Genomic DNA, 16,440 nt, shown 5'->3' with positions numbered 1-16,440 from the left:
CATATTGGGAAGGCACATTACATTCACCACCAAGGCTATTGACTAGATATTCTATGGCTAGCTTGCCCTTTCCTCTATTCACTTGCACTGGTCTTTCCTCTATCAAATTACACTGGTCATCATCATCACCATCAAGTTCTTCAATAACCACCATACTTTGAGCAACCGATTCAAATGACTTCATAAACTTCATCTCTTGAGGGACACATTCTTCAGGTGTTATCTTCTCAATATACACATCAATCACAGTGTGGTTTGGCACAAATTTGCACATGTTGATAACATCTGAATCTGTCATCAAAGGCTTCAACCCATTTTGAATTTCCATCCCTGGAATCCTATACTGGTAACTTATGAAGATATTCCCATATCCCAATTCCTCAACCATATTGCCAACCTCGAGCAATGACATGAAGTCTTTGTCACAGTAGTCAAAGAAATCCATCTTCCCTCCAACATAGAAGTCTTCACTGAGTTGTCCACCGTGAAACATTTTGATTGTGAATAGTTTATTGTTCCTTGAAATTGCAGTATAAAAAACCCTATTATAAACTGATGAAACCCTAATTTCTGCTTAAAAAAATCCTATTTTAAAGTGATGAAACCTAAACTTCAAGACTCAGGACCACAAAACAATTCACAGATAAAGACACACCATAAATGACAATGTGGTGTCCCAAATAAAGGCATAAATAAAGTATCATACCACATATAAAGGTATAAACAAAGCATTGCCAAACATATATAACCCACAAGCTTTTTTCCAACATGATTAAACAAGGACAAAAGTCCTCCATTAACCGACAACACCAAACAATTTTTAGTTCCCCACCATTTTCGAACAAAGCAATTTAAAATTAGGAAATATAGATCCAAAATTACAAAGTACACACAATTTCAGATCCCCAACATTTTCGAACAGTCCAAGCATTATCGAACAACACAAAATAAAGAAACCAAAAAGCACTAACCGTATGTTGGGAATGGATCTTACGGATCCTCCCTCCTTTCCTAGGTCATTTTCAGCCTTCGACTTCGAATCCTTCACTTCAAAACACTTTATTATTGTTGCAATCAGGAGTTGGTTCTGGGTTGTGGATTATGGGTTGCGGGTCACAGGTGAAGGGTTGTTATAGGTAGTGGGTACGACGCCGATAGGAAATCGACGGGTAGAAAGTGATGGAAATAAGGTTTCGCGATAGGGGCTAGGGTTACCAGAACTTTGTCCTTCTCGATTTTGGGTTTGGGAATGGTGGTGTGCTCAAGGATAGTGCGGTTGCGTTGGTTAGTGGGATGGGAATAGTGGGTTAGAGATTCAAGAACCTTTTGAATTTTAAAATTGCCATGTTGTCAGCCCACGTTGCTCCACGTGGACTATAACGTTCCACGTGTGCAAGTTTTGGAGGGAGTGGGCTGACGTGTAAAGGGGTCCACTAATGCCACGTCAGCATTTAACAGACTAATGGACGGAAAATCTAACGGAGGTATTATTTTGCAATAAAATGGTACGTAATGTATGAAAGTGAAATGTTTTAAAGTTGTTGTATGAGGTTGTAATAGACCTCAAACCTTAGGGGTTACTATGTAATTTACCCTATAATATTTGTCTCCGATGTATATTTTTCTTTCTTTTTTGTTCAGTGAAAAATGACATAGCCTTGGTTTATATATGCTTCATGTGTAGCCATGTTAGGGTTTCTTTGGTTAATTTTAAGTTTTTCATATTAAATGTAAAGCTAAAACTTTGTGATTTCTTGAAATAGATGAGAGCATATTTTGCACTGCGCATTCTCACTAAACTAGTTTACATGAGCTGCAGAGGGTTGTTGTTAAAATACAAAAAGAAAGGTAAGTCATGGTATCAAGTGGTATGAAATTAAAATATTAATATCTTTGTTAGTATTTTCTAGTGTTATTACAACAATATCGATATTATGGCAGTTTTCTTTTGTTTGAATTTCTTTTTTGTGGTTTTGGATTTACAAATGGCTTTTCTGTTCAAATTTTCTATATGTGATTTTGGGTGTTTGATTTGTAGCCTCCGATTGTGTATGCGGGTGTTTAATTTTGTTTTGTTTTTAGTTTCAGGAGATTTTTTTTGTGCTTTTGGGGGCTTTTGTTTGCAATTTTGGAACCGCTCTCTGCTCAGGCCTATGATAGCACTAGTGAGCTTCCCTTTCAAAAAAAAAAAAAATCACTTTGGTAAATAGGATTTATGAAATGCTTAATTTGGCTTTGGGGTTGCTTTTTTCTCATGATAAAAATTGGTGTGTGCCATATGGAACAGTTATTGGGCATTTTGAGGTTTGTTGCAGTAAAGGGTTTAAGGTTTTTGGCAATGTGATATTGTGTTAGGGTTTTTGAAAGTTGGCTTATTTTGGAATTAATGATTTTATGCGTCATTAAGTTGGTAAAGAAGGCTTTCAAATCTTTTTTTTTTTTCACAGTTCAAACTATTGATTAGTTGATAGAGAGCAAGGTTTTCATTCTATTTGTAAAATTTAGTCAAAAGCTTTTTTTAACAACTATGATATAGTTTGCTTTCAATTCATAATTACTTATTTTGTTAAATTTAAGCTTGAATCTATTAGTAAATCTTTATACTTTATGTTCAAATACATATATAATCATATATGTATAGTTTTTGTAATGTTGTTAAGCATTTTCAGTGTGTTCTTTTTGTGCATAGAAGGTGAAAAGCGCGCTGTTCACAGAGGCAAAACAGGGGACATCTTCTACTTCATATGAGAAGAAGAGGTTAGTTTGATTGTGATTGCTTTTATGATTTGGTTAAATTCGAAGTTAGTTGGCTTGCGTCTAATTAGTCGTTTGTGTCGTTTGCACATGTAGTTGTTTTGTAACTTAATTGATTTGGGTTTGTACAGTTTTTTTTTCTTTCCATAGTATGCATATTCACTATTATTCACCAGATATTTAACAATATTTTTTCTTGCATTTTTTCCCACGCTGAATTGTGAAGTGACAAGCAATATAAACATATGAATTTTGTTTCTTCATTGTTAATCTGCTGATTCTAGGGATAATTTGAGCTTTTACATTCTTTTGAACATTTTTCGTATTTGACTTGCAGGATCAGTATCAATGTACACCTTTCTGCAACTGTTTCTTCTTTCTATCTCCCTTCCTCTATGTAATTTTAGTCAAATTGAACTACTTTTTTTTAACTTCAGATTTAACTAATGTGCTCAGAACTTAGTTAAATGAAAGTTTACTTTGGTTTGATGACATTTAGGTGTTCGGTGTTGAGTCCATGATTATTAGGTCCACAATCATGGCATACATGATCTTTTATATGTTTTAACCAGAATATGTCATAAAATTTTCAATTTTGCAACAACATGCAGGTCACATTGCGTGGGTCATACTTTCTAGTTAGTTACTAATTAAGAGCTCTACATATTGTTGGTAATTTGTAATATATGCATACAGAAAGAGAAGGTATGTTAATAAACTAGTATAAGGAACTTATGACCTATTCTTCTAATCATGTATTGGAAAGAATTATGTCTTGTAATCGATTGTATTTTTTTGTGTATATCTCTCTCGTTACGAGATCTAGTCAACACGATAGCTAAAATCTCCTCTCTTTTTTTCAAAGACAAACATGTCAATGTTATCGTTGGGAACTGAGTTTCTTGTTTTATGTGCTTGGGTTGTATGAATGTATGTATTTCCCAGTCATGTGAAAAGTCTAGCAGCCAGTTTCTCAAATGGATGTTTAGTCAAAACCAAAAGAAAGAGAAATGGGATTGCTAAAAGAGTAGTGCTATTCACAATTTTTTTTTTTTTTTACACATTTTTGTTAATTTTTGTCCATTGATTTTCTTCAATTCATTCGATTCGACAGCCGAAAATTGAGAGTTGTGTGTAAAAGGTAAAAAATGAGTATGTAGATAGCACCATTGTACTAAAATGTTTTTAGCCAGAAAATGCCATATTCAATTCTTTTTTTAGTTCTTTGGACTTTTAAAAAATAATTTTGGTGTGACATTGCTGTTGCCTTCTTTTAAATTTTGTTTGGTTAAATCTATAAAACATTTCTGATACATGTAACATGCCTCTGTGGATGCTTTGCAGATGAAAACTGGGAACATCTTTGTTGCTAAAATTAATATTGATGTTAACATGAAAGTAATCGATTAAATAGGGTGGTTTTTTTGGAACTCAATTTTTTGTTGACAATTTTAAACCCTAACCCATAATATGATAATTTTATTATTTGCTCCTTAATAAACTATGAAGACTCATTTGTCAACATGCAATATGCATTGTAGGATTATTTGGGCCGTCAGCTATGATGATTTCATCTAAAATATTTTTAACTTGAACAATATACATTAATGCATAGTAGAAAAACTCGACTTGAGGCACCTTATTTTTTTAGAGAGACTTGTATAAAATGGGGACACCAAAGCAGTGGTGTCAGACACAAACCTGTCACTCATCGTCATGTTTTTTTAACCCTCTCATGTCGTGTATAATTATTTTGAAACACTTATCATTTTGTCATCCTCGTTTCATGCTAATCTTTCTCCTAGTTTTGGCAATTTAGCAACCGTCATGCAAAACCTTCCAACAAAAACCAAGTCCTCAGAAAATCCTTAACCCTAGAGAATGAGGCCATATATTGTTTGGGAAATTCACCTTAGGTCATCTCCAATTGAGGGCTGGCCAGAGGGTTCGTTTTAGCCCTCTGACCCTCCAAGATATTAATATTTTAATGAACAGTACAGGGCCATATTTGCCTCCATCTCCAACCGAGGGCCATAGGGCTCGTTTTAGTTCTGTCACAAAAAACCGTCTCCAATCGAGGCCCATAGGGCCAAACATAATTTATTATTTAAATTTAAAAACTACAAATTAAATTTAAAAACTACAATTTATATTTAAAAACTACAAATTAAATTTAAAAACAACATTAACTTAAATTTAATATCCATAATCAACATCATCTTCATCATCCGCCATTGTAGGAGTATAGTTAGAGGTAAACAATTGCCGCCGAGTCATAATTTCTTTTTCTTTTTTCCAATCAAAATAGGCCTTACTCATTGGAGTGTAATTCGAAGTGTTCATTTCCATATTCTTATCATCCATCTCTTCTTGTATTTGTTTGGCCCATTCTTCATGCCTACATTTCCTTTCTTCCGCCTCAAGGGCATTTTGCTCCGCCATTAATCGCAATGAGGCCGCCACTTCATGTTGAGCGGCGTAATGATCATTTGCCTTGCCCTTTTCCTTCAACCTTCGTGCCTTGTTTCGTCTCATAGCCCTAGGTATGGAACCTTCACCCGAAGACGGATTTTCTACCCTTGTTTGTTGAATGGTAGGAGATCCATCTTCATCCATATCTGCAACTGAGGATGCAGTTCCGATCACTGGCGTATGAGCTCTATGTTGAGGTGGATCTTCAAATAACACCCACCCTTTACAAATTTCCCAACAACTGTGAAACTGCTGCTCTCCATATACAATTCCTGCGCTTGGCATACCTAGAAAATATAATTACAAAAATTAAAGGAAATTAATTTATGAAATTAAATGTAATATAATTAAATATTTAAAATAAATTGTGAAAACACTTACTTCATCGTAGTAATTAGCGCTGCTTTCATGTCTACTTGCGGTTGTTAACAATGCTTGATGCCATTTGTTTAAACTTGGCTGAAGATGTTTCTTCCATCTTGAAGAACAACTCTCGTGGTTTCGGATATTCAGTGGAGTGGTGCCTTCATAGAACTCTAAGTATTTTTTGGACACACGAGTCCAAACACCGTCATTTGTTTGACAACTCCCCCTCACACTATCTTCCGACACCCATCTATAAGCCTTGCAAAGAGCCTCATCTTCTTTTCGGGTCCAAGCCCTACCTTTCATTGCAGACAAGGCCATTTGAAAATTATTGAAAAAATTGAAGGATAGATTTTTGAAAGAGGAAAGAAAATATGAGAATTGAAATGGTGTAGGAATGGTGAAAATTTTGTGAGGAATGGTGAATGAATGGTTTAGGTATTTAAAGGAAAAAAAATTAGAATTTTTAAGAATTTAAAAAACAAATGGCCCAAAAAACCAAAAAAAAAAATAAAAATTGAATCCAATAGTAACTGGCGTCAGCTAGCCGTTGATTCAAATTTTTGTTTAAGCACTCATGTCCGATATAACTAACAGGAATAAATTTATATTAAATATATTCATGTCTGTTATATCTGACAGGATTGCTGGAATTTCTGGCCAGCCTCGGGCTGGTTGGCTGGCTGCATGTAGCCAGCCTTTTGGTCTTTTCAGGCCATCTCCAACTGAAGAATCCAGAGGGCCAGAGAGCTGAAAATAGCCCGAAAAACGTCTCCAACCGAGGGTTAGGCTAGAGGGCTCATGGGCCCGACGGAATTTGAAAGGGCCAGAGGGCTGGCCCCTTCCAACCAGCCAGACAGCCCTGGGTTGGCCAGAATTTTGTGTAAAAATGTCGGATTTCCTATCGGATATAACCGACAGGAATAATATTTATTATTGAAATCGTGTTGGTTATAACCGACACGAATAGTAATTTGACTATAAATGGCATCACAGGAATCAGTTTGACTCGGCGGAATCATGTCAGTTATAACCGACATGAATAGTTTAAAATTTTGAATACAACGACTAGCTGTCCCGTTGCCTTACTTTTTTTTTTTTTTTTGGTTATGAATTTAAACCTTTTTTTTTCTATAAATACCTACATCATTTCTCACATAATTTTCACCCTTGCATACTATCTCACTTCATTCTATTTCAAATTTAAGTTGTAGTTTTTAAATTTAAGTTGTAGTTTTTAAATTTAAATTGTTGTTGTTTTTAAATTTAAATAATAAATTATATTTGGCCTTATGGCCATTTGGCCTTATGGCCATTTGGCCATCGGTTGGAGACGATTTTTTGTGACAGGGCAAAACGAGCCCTATGACCCTTTGGCCTTCAGTTGGAGACGGATGCAAATATGGCCATGTACTTTCATTAAAATATTAATATCTTAGAGGGTCAGAGGATTAAAATGAGTCATCTGGCCAGTCCTCGATTAGAGATGGCCTCAGATTCCATAGGGCCCACGAGCCATCTAGCCCTCTGAACCCTTCGGTTGGAACTGATCTTAATAACAACAATTGACAAAGGAAAGATAAAAGGATGATGTGCTACTAACTTTAATGCACCGCACAGTACACATAAATATCGCCCACAGTGCTTTTGGGTGAAAGTAAAGCTCAAACAGTTATTAAGAATCTGGTTCATGGAAAAGAGAATGATTCTCTTCCCTCCTAATCTTTCTCCATTTACCTTATTTTCTATTTGAACGGTCATGGTTAAGCCAATCAACAAGACAAAAAATAATGTGTGATATGTAGGAAGGGAAAGGAATGGGAATAGAAGGGGAGAGAATTCTACTCCCATGAGAAAAACAGCTAATTACAAAAGCTAGGGAGCTGCTAGTCTCCACAAAGTCCCTAGGCTAGCTTTCCCGTACCCTACACCACTAGAGAAGTTTGAGTCACTTTCACAGAGAAAAGGTTTCCATGATAATTTGGTTTCCTTTCTTTTCTTTTTTTTTACCTAATTGTGCTTAAAGAGAAGTTCTAAAAATTTAGAAAACTAATTAAAAGTTTGAAAACTTTGAGGTTTAACGATAAAAACCAAATACAGGGTAAAATAAATAGTATCAGGATTGACTTTTTAGTGTCAAAATATGGTTTTTTGTTAAAGTGAACAGTACCGGGAGCTTTTCGTTAAAGTTCACTTTAAATTTTTGTTAAACTAGCAAGTGAATAATTAAAAAACTATTTTAGTTACTCAGTTTAAAACTTTAGGAAAACTAATGAAAAGGGCTTGAAAACTTTAAGTTTTAATGATAAGGACAAAATAAAGGGTAAAGTGAATAGTATCAGGATTGACCTTTTAGTGTAAAAATATGGTTTTTCGTTAAAGTGAACAGTACCAGGTGCTTTTCGTTAAAGTTCTCTCTAACTTTTGATCTCTAGCAACGTTCTTTTTTAACAAACTTTAAAATATTTTAATATTAACAATCCAAACTCAACTCACTCATTTTTTAAACTACATTTTCTCTTTCTTTTCACCTTGCTCTAGGGTCCACTATTGAGTTTTATTATATTTTATATTTAGCAAGTAAATAGTTGCACTTCCAATTTAAAGAGTGATTATTGATTTTGCTATAATAGAAATTATTTTACACCATCTCTTGGAGATGAATTTTTTGAGTTTGGCTCTTTATAATAAAGTTTTGGAGTTTTACAGCATCTCTTGGAGATGCTTCCAACTGTTTTCAGTTGTCTTCTTTGAATATAATGTCTTCGTTTTTTTTTAATTTTGTTAAAGAACGGGTTGTTGACATTTTGAATCAATAATACACATGTAAGTTTTTCACATGTCTTATTATTTACACAAAATGCTACAGCGATGGTAAATCCGTGTTAGGTAAGTTGCACATGTTGACAAGAGTCGATAACATTGGTGCGTAACATTTCAATTGTAAAACCTTTTAATGTGTTATTATATTATTGGCACAAAATTTATCATTGAGCAAAAGACTAGACGTTCTACTTGGAGAATTTCCGAAAAAATCTAAATAGTGATATATAAGCATTTTAATAAAAAATAAAATACAATGTGAATTATGCCAATTAGTTAGCATATTGTGACACACCCCGTCCCGAAGGAGGGCATGCTGGCCGTCACATGAGAGTGACGTAACCATTTACACAGTTCGGAAGCTTTTAAAATACAATTATTAAAATGGAAACCCTCGAGGGTGAGTCCTACTTTTGTGAATTCTGTCAGAATACCGTTGGATTCCTCGTGGCCACCAAAACTCTGCTATTAAGAACCTGGAGGGGCGAAAAACAAAATTGAGTGGGTCAGTAAAACCAAGCTTTTCAAAAACATTTCGCCAAAAATAATTCTAACCCCTCACTGTAAAACCTGTATAATTTTCCCAGAAAATAGTATAATAACATAATACTTTTCATAAATCTCGAATCATCAATTTTTCTTTAAAACCCGAAAGTATGCCATGTTTTAATTTCGAAAACAAAATAAATGATGCATCAATGTAACAGGTGAAAAGTTGAATTAACCGGAGACCCTGCAGTTGGTCCTGTACGGTTAATTCCATAGCTCAACATCCAATCCAACCGGAGTCACCTCGATGACCTGTACGGCACTACACTGCAGATAAGTCGGAACTACCTGAAGTAGTCTGTACGACATGGATGGTGTAATAATACGCTCTAGTGCTTCTCTCATCAATCATCTGTGCACATAATCTAAGGTCACCCACTAGTCGGAATCACATCTAGTAATCTATACGACTAGCATGTCGGAACCCTCACTTGGTCTGTACGACATCCACCTACTTGGATCCAAGACGAGCGTGCGGTGTGGTGAATAATATAAGCACTAACACCATGATTGCAGGTTATGAGCTATCCACAATATACACATCAACAATGCACATGAATAATATAAAACTCACCTGATACTTACCTGTGCGTCCACAGCACCAATTCACATATATATATGCATCATATATCAATTCATGCTTTTCATATACTTCTATGCATGGCATTTCAAATCATACTTTTCATATAAATCTATCCATGGCATTTTAAATCATACTTTTCATATAAATTCAATTTCTGGGAAAACTCAATAGTATATAGGTAATACGAAAACAAAACTGCCCACTCACCTGGAGTTCGCCCTACAACTCCCTAGCACAACACATCAAGGCGTCATGATGATCGCCGCCTAGAACAATAATCAAATCCAACCTCAGAAATCATATCGATAGAATATAACTTATATAAAACACATCACTACGCAGTTCGATCCGAAAGATCTGCAACTCAGATTTTAAATCCATAACTTCCAGAGGTCCACAATATATCTCTAGGACAACATCCTGAAATTTCATTACCATCCAACGGTCGGATCCCCGTCAATTTCCAAAACTAAGTGACGGTTAACATTTTATTTTATGAACTTACAACTCCAATTCTGGAAGATCCGTAACTCAGATTCCCAATCCGTAAGTTCCAATAATCCTAAAATATTACGTATTACAACGTATCAAAGTTTGATGACGATCCAACGGTCGGATCGTCAATTCACATTTTCACCTAAATGCGAAAACTATAAAACGTTATTTAAAGCACCTAACCAATAATCGTAATAACTTTCTCATACGGTGCTCAATTTGGGTATATGAATATACCACAGTGATCTACTCGACGTCACGAACGTCGACATATTTTTAGATTATTTTTTTGATGTGCCACGCGCCCCCACGCGCCGCACGTGTCACGGGCCCACGCGCCCCCCACGCGCCCTTCTTCTTCCTTGGGTCGCCGGACTGGTTTTTCCGGCGACCGTTTTCTGGCCAATTTTAAAACCTCTTGTTCTCCTTCGTTTTTCACCCATTTTCTTCGTATTTTATATCAAATTGAAGCCCCAAACATGTAGAATCACAATAGACTAGTTTAAGGCTCTAAAAATCAAGAAATCTCACCGGAAAATTCCCAAGAAATTCGGCCAAAATGGAACCACGTGATCCTGACGTCCAAATCCTTCAAACGAAGTACTCCGAGCCTCCTTAGGACTTCACTAAGCTCACTACAAGCTTAGAATTCCCTGAAACACGACATTTTACGTGTGCATGAACAGTAACTCAAAAATGGAGGTTCGGGTTTCCCGTGATTTCGAGGGTTTCACTTCCTAAAACTAGTACCAATGAACTCAGAACGTCGAAATGATGAAGATGCATACCTTGGTTGCCTCGATCCGTCGAGTTTTTGGAGGGTTTGGGTGTGTGCCGTACACATTGGGTGTGGGTGTGTGTGAGGTTGAGGGAGAGAGACAGAGAGTGTTACGAGAGGGAGAGAAGACAGGGAGTGCGTGTGTGTGTGATTGTGTGGCCCAACACAATCCTCACCATCCATCCAAATCCCTAACCACACAAATTCAAATTCCAAAAGTTTAATCCCAAAACTTACCAAATTAATTCAAATAATGTCACACACACACGTACCTTAATGCCCGCCAAGGGTAATTACGTCAATTCACGTCCCAGATATAAAAATCCTGGGACGGGCTGTGACATATTGTGTCACGTCATCCTACATTAAAATTTGAATTCTTGTGTCATAAATTAGAGTAGTTTAAAACAAAAATTAAAAAAAAGAGTTATAAAAATCTCCACCCAGCGTTGCCTAGGCCTCACCTAGGTGCTAGGTAGCTAGCGACCGTCCCAATTAATCCCTAAACGTTTGAAAAATTAAGAAATGGCACCTAGATCTATCTAAGGGCCCGCGTAGCCCACCTAAGTCACGAATCTCACTTAAACAGAAAATAAATAACTTTCATTTTGCATTTTGTTTTTCAATAAATTATAATAAACTTGTTAAATACTTGGATAAACACTCATTATATGTTTGTTTTCCATGTTTTCAATATGTTCTAATACTTTATAATTTATATGATATTCTATTTTACAATTTATGTATCCAACAATTATTTATTTTTAAGTGTAAGTAGATATTTATTTCCATGTTAAAAAATTTAATTTAAAAAAAAAAAAAACCCTGCCTAAGCACTTAGCGTCTAGCGCTTTTTACAACTTTATTTCTCAGACTCACTGGACACTTGCACTCAATAAAACAATAATGTATCATCCAAAAAGTAACAACGAGAATCAAACAAAGGATTGTGGAAATCGATCACAACTACAAAACTTCTTAAGTACCACAAAAGTTGGGGAACCGGAGAGAGTTGGCTTAAACTTTTTCATTTGAACAGTTAAATCCTCAAGTGAATGAAAACCCCAAGAACAAGGTCTCCGCTCTAACACTGCTGAAAAAACGTGCAAAACGCAGATGCCTATACATCAATCACACTGCATACTGCATATTAATTGGACCCCGAAAATTCAAAAGAGAGTTTAACAGAGAAAACCCATCTCAAATTCTCAAAATCTCAATCATATAATGCAATCAAATTATTCATGTGTGCGTCTCTCATAGGATTATTGGACGAACCCTGGTGAGATCTCTTCACCCCCACAAACTGCATTCTTGAACTCAACAGCTGCTGGGACTGTTTGCAATGAGCAATTGCCCCCTCGATTGAGCCCTCAAGCTCTGAATTTGCACTCGTACTTCGCTTCAGCAGCTGCAAATCTGAGAACCCACTTGAGCTGAAGGAGAAAGAAGACGAGGAAGACGAAGAAACGGAGGAAGATGTAGGTGAACACAGAGATTGCAGGGCAGTTGTATGTTGAATTGCCCCAGAGAAAGATTTTCTGTGGGTGTTTGAGTTTTCCTCGGCCATTTCTTTCTCAATGCTTTTCATGAGAGTGGTTGATGATATTTGGAATCTGCCACCGTCGACTCTTCCAAATGGGGTTTTCTCAGCCACGTTCATGTACTTGTTGGAGCAAAAGTCTCTGACTTTTGAGCCACTTTCTGCTTCTGCACATGAGTTGTAGTCATCCGCACAGGTGGTTTTTCTGAACAGGGACTTCACATATGCCCTTGAAGCCTTGAGCTTTTGACCCAATGAGGACTGCTTGATCTGCTTCAGCTTTGTGGACCAAGATTTCTTTTGATGATCATTGTGCCCACCAATGAAATTCACACACATGTCAGCCGTCCATTCGGAGATGTACTCATCTGAGTTGAGTTCACTGCTGACCCTGCAGGACTCTGAGGGGGCGATATTGTAGGACTGGTCCAATGGGGTATTGGAGCTTTCCCTTTTGGTGAAGCTTTCGTCAATGGCTTCCTGTGTTTTGTTGTTGGAGGTTTGGAGGATCTTTTGGACCATTTGCAGGCGAGGTGGGAGGTGGAGCGGGAGGAGCTTACCTTTGTAGAAGAGTTCATCAGCTGGGGAATTTGTGGTTTCTTTGTCTTGACAAAGTGAGGACATCTGGAACTCAAACTCTCTGGTTTGTGGTGGAGAGCTGATGGTATAGCACAAGAAGTTGGAGGAAGAGCTCACTTCCATGTCTATGTAGTCTTCATCTGAACTATGATCACCTGGAGCTTGGCCTCTGGCCATCGCATCTGACCCTTCTCTCTCTCTCTCTAGTTTCTCTCTCTAGATTCTGTGTGTGTGAAGATGCTTAGCCTAAAGATGTTGAAAAGTTTGAATAATGCTTAAATAATTGTAATAAATAGCAAATTCTATTTCCTTTTTCTATCTTGAATGCTTTCAATAACAAGAATGCAGAAGGTAGAAACTTAAGTAAAACTAACGAAGAGTTCAAAAAAAATTTAGTTTTAATAAAAAATGATAAATAAATGTGTAGTGAATAATATCAGAGAAATGTAAAAATATGATTTTTCGTTAAAAATGAACGATACCAGAAGTGTTTTGATAAAATTTTCAAAAACTTATTAACCTTTCTTCCTAGCCCGTGGAGCCACACAAACTGACCAATATGTATTATTGTTCGTATATCTAGGGCTACAGAACATCTACCTGTAGGTTATGTGGGCTAGAATTTGTAGTTTCAATAGATTATAATCACAGTTTTATGAGAGTCTCGTGTGCGCGCGCGCGCATGTGTGTGTGCGTGTGTGTGCATATATATAGACACACTCATATGTTATGCTTATCGTTAATATAGAATGAAAACTTTGGTTTTTAAACTAAAAATCTATGAGCATTGATTTCTAAAATTGTCACATCGTGGAGCAATGGTATTTTTGGTAACTCCACTAAAACTTTTGTCCAAAGTTGTCTAAATAAAAGGGTTTAAGGGAAAAAAATTCTAACCGAGTTATCTGAAAAAACTAAATCGATACTTGAAACGTTGTGTCTAGTATTATTGATTTTATGTATTATAATATAGGTGCACGCCAAGTTTATACTTTTCGGTACAATTTTAATAGGTAAAACATGCATGGAAGTTATACCAGCATGGAAGTAATACCAAGTAGTGGTTTTTCTATATAATACAATAAGTTTCAAATGCCTATTTGTTTTGAAATGATAGAGTTCTTTTAGGAGTGCAACTTTGATCACCCCTCTAAAGCTCACATCCCAGATTATTTGCCTTTAGATTAGTTTGGTTTAATTAATTTAAAGTACGAATCTTGATTTAAACTAATCTAATTGTAATTATTGAGAGTGAGCAAAAATGCACTGTTTTTTTTATGTGATTCATGTTTAAGATTGCTATGATAAATGCACTGAAATTTATATAAAAAATACAATCCCGAACATGCCCAAGAGCCCCTTTAGAACCAATTTTGGAAGAAACGCTTTTTTGTCAAACAGTGTCAATAACATATTTTGTTCTTTTTTTTCTTTTCATATCAGTATTGGGTGTATGAAAAGACTTTCAAGGCTTGTTCGAGGGACAAGGATTGTCTGCCCTCCTTGTTCCCGTGTCTTCCTGTTTTATGCGGTCATGGTTAAGTCACGTCAACATTTTATATTGTTTTTTTATAGAGATAATAAAACAAAAATGAATAGTAATATAAAATGTTAACGTGCCTTAACCGTGACCACACAAACAGGAGGACATGGGAGGGCACGGGAACAAGGAGGGCAGACAATCCTTGTCCTTGTTCGAGACTGCTTCTCGAATGGCTAAATGCTTTTTAACAATTAATAACATTTCTAAATACATTTTACAACGAAAATGAAAAGTGATTCTAGATTAAAGAAGTGCTAAACACTCTCAAACAAGCTTGTCATTTCAAAATCAATCTCAAACATGCCCTAGATAGCTTGTTTATAATGAGCTCCAAGACTTCCAATCAAGACATATATAATGCAATGACTGTAGAGCGTGATTGGTGGATGACAATGCTTATACAAACAAAACCCCATGACTGTACGTTTTCTTGGTCTACATCCACTCCACCCTTGAAAATACCCTCAATTTGGATCTTCAAACGTTTTATTAGACTAGTTTCCCACTACCATAAGTGGTACAAGATGAAGATGTTGACAGATCAGAACACAAGAAAGCCTCCTGCTTTTATTGAGATTTCATTTGGGAGTTTCAATGTAAAGAATATCCCCCCATCTTTTGTAACAATGTTAAAGAAACTGAAAGGATAAATAGATTTTTTTGAAATGAGACTCTTTGTAGACTCTCCGTCACGTTATGTTATTTAATATAATTCTCATGTCAATATTGTAAAATATTATGCCAAAACATAAAACGATAAAAAATTCTACTTTTAAGAGAATCTCCTTAATATTTCTCAAATGAAAGTACAAGCTCTAATGCCAAAATCAAATCTCTAACAAATAACTATTAGCATGAGATATTGATATCCGAGAAAGTCAACAAACATTATTTTTTAGGTAGGATTTCACTGGCCCAACAGAGTTAACAAACCTAGTTTTCAAATTTGGGGACCTTCATTTCACTCTCTAAATCTGTACTCTTCAACCCACTCTTCAAACGTTATTTTTACTTTACTATTAAAATCTCTCTCTCTCTCTCTCTCTCTCTCTCTCTCTCTCTCTCCTCCTCTATTGAATTAATAAAATATTTGAATTTTATTTTTAGTGAAATTTAAAATTTGTAAAATCTGTTGAAAAGTAAAAGTAGTTTTAAAATTACCCTTTTAGTAACAGATATGTATTTGAAGAGTCATATTTATATATTCTGTTGAAGATGTTCTAACTCTTAAGTTTGTGCTTTCTTTTTCTCATGTTAGTTGTGCTTCCTTTTTTTGTACATGTTTATGTTCTATGACAATGACCATGTGGAATATGAGATCTAAGGAAAATAATAACTTTTTAAAACATTAATTTGATTTAGTTTACTAACTATTGTTTTTCTTCCTTTTTTTTTTAATTGAGAAACATGCTTTGGTTTGGATTTTCAGGAACAAACTTGTTTCATAAATAATGCATCTCATGTTTATATGCCAATTCATTATGTTATTTTTCTGCAACAACCACTAACACCTCTGCAAAACCTATATTTGAATTTGAAAACAAGTTTTTCATTAATTTTAATCGTTTTATTTTTTTCTGGACAAACCCAGTTTTTCATTAATAATTTATACGTGAATGTCGTTATCTGACCTAGTCAAAATGTTGGAGATTTTAACCTCGTCGTCATCTTTGTAAGTATCAACTAACACGTAATTAAGTGAAAATTTTGATGAACAAAAGCTTCTTCAAACACGTCTTTGCATGGATGCCAGCGTATGTCTTATCTTCTTTATTTGGTCTTGACCTCTCTACTTTTTAGCATTAGTATTAAGGGTACAAGTCAGTAATACAGTTAGCAATATAGTTAGTAAGTTTGTTAATATTTGATTAGAATAGTTATGATTTTTCTTATAAAAGCAGAATGTGTAATATTCATTTAGTCAGTCAATACAAATCTTATTTCTCTCTCTAAAC

The 16,440-nt window shown here is 35.4% G+C and overlaps 1 protein-coding gene across 1 annotated transcript; it reads right to left on the bottom strand.

The window, feature by feature from the left end:
* Positions 1 to 12,036: 12,036 nt before the first annotated feature.
* LOC103433359 (probable membrane-associated kinase regulator 4) lies at positions 12,037 to 13,119 on the bottom strand. The gene has a single exon (XM_008371608.3). The coding sequence runs from the start codon at positions 13,117 to 13,119 to the stop codon at positions 12,037 to 12,039; it is 1,083 nt and encodes a 360-aa protein (XP_008369830.1).
* Between the last annotated feature and the right edge of the window lie 3,321 nt (positions 13,120 to 16,440).

The sequence above is a fragment of the Malus domestica genome, chromosome 04, assembly GCF_042453785.1.
Source record: "Malus domestica chromosome 04, GDT2T_hap1".
Taxonomy (NCBI): Eukaryota; Viridiplantae; Streptophyta; class Magnoliopsida; order Rosales; family Rosaceae; genus Malus; species Malus domestica.
This window is presented reverse-complemented; position numbering and strand designations above follow the sequence as displayed.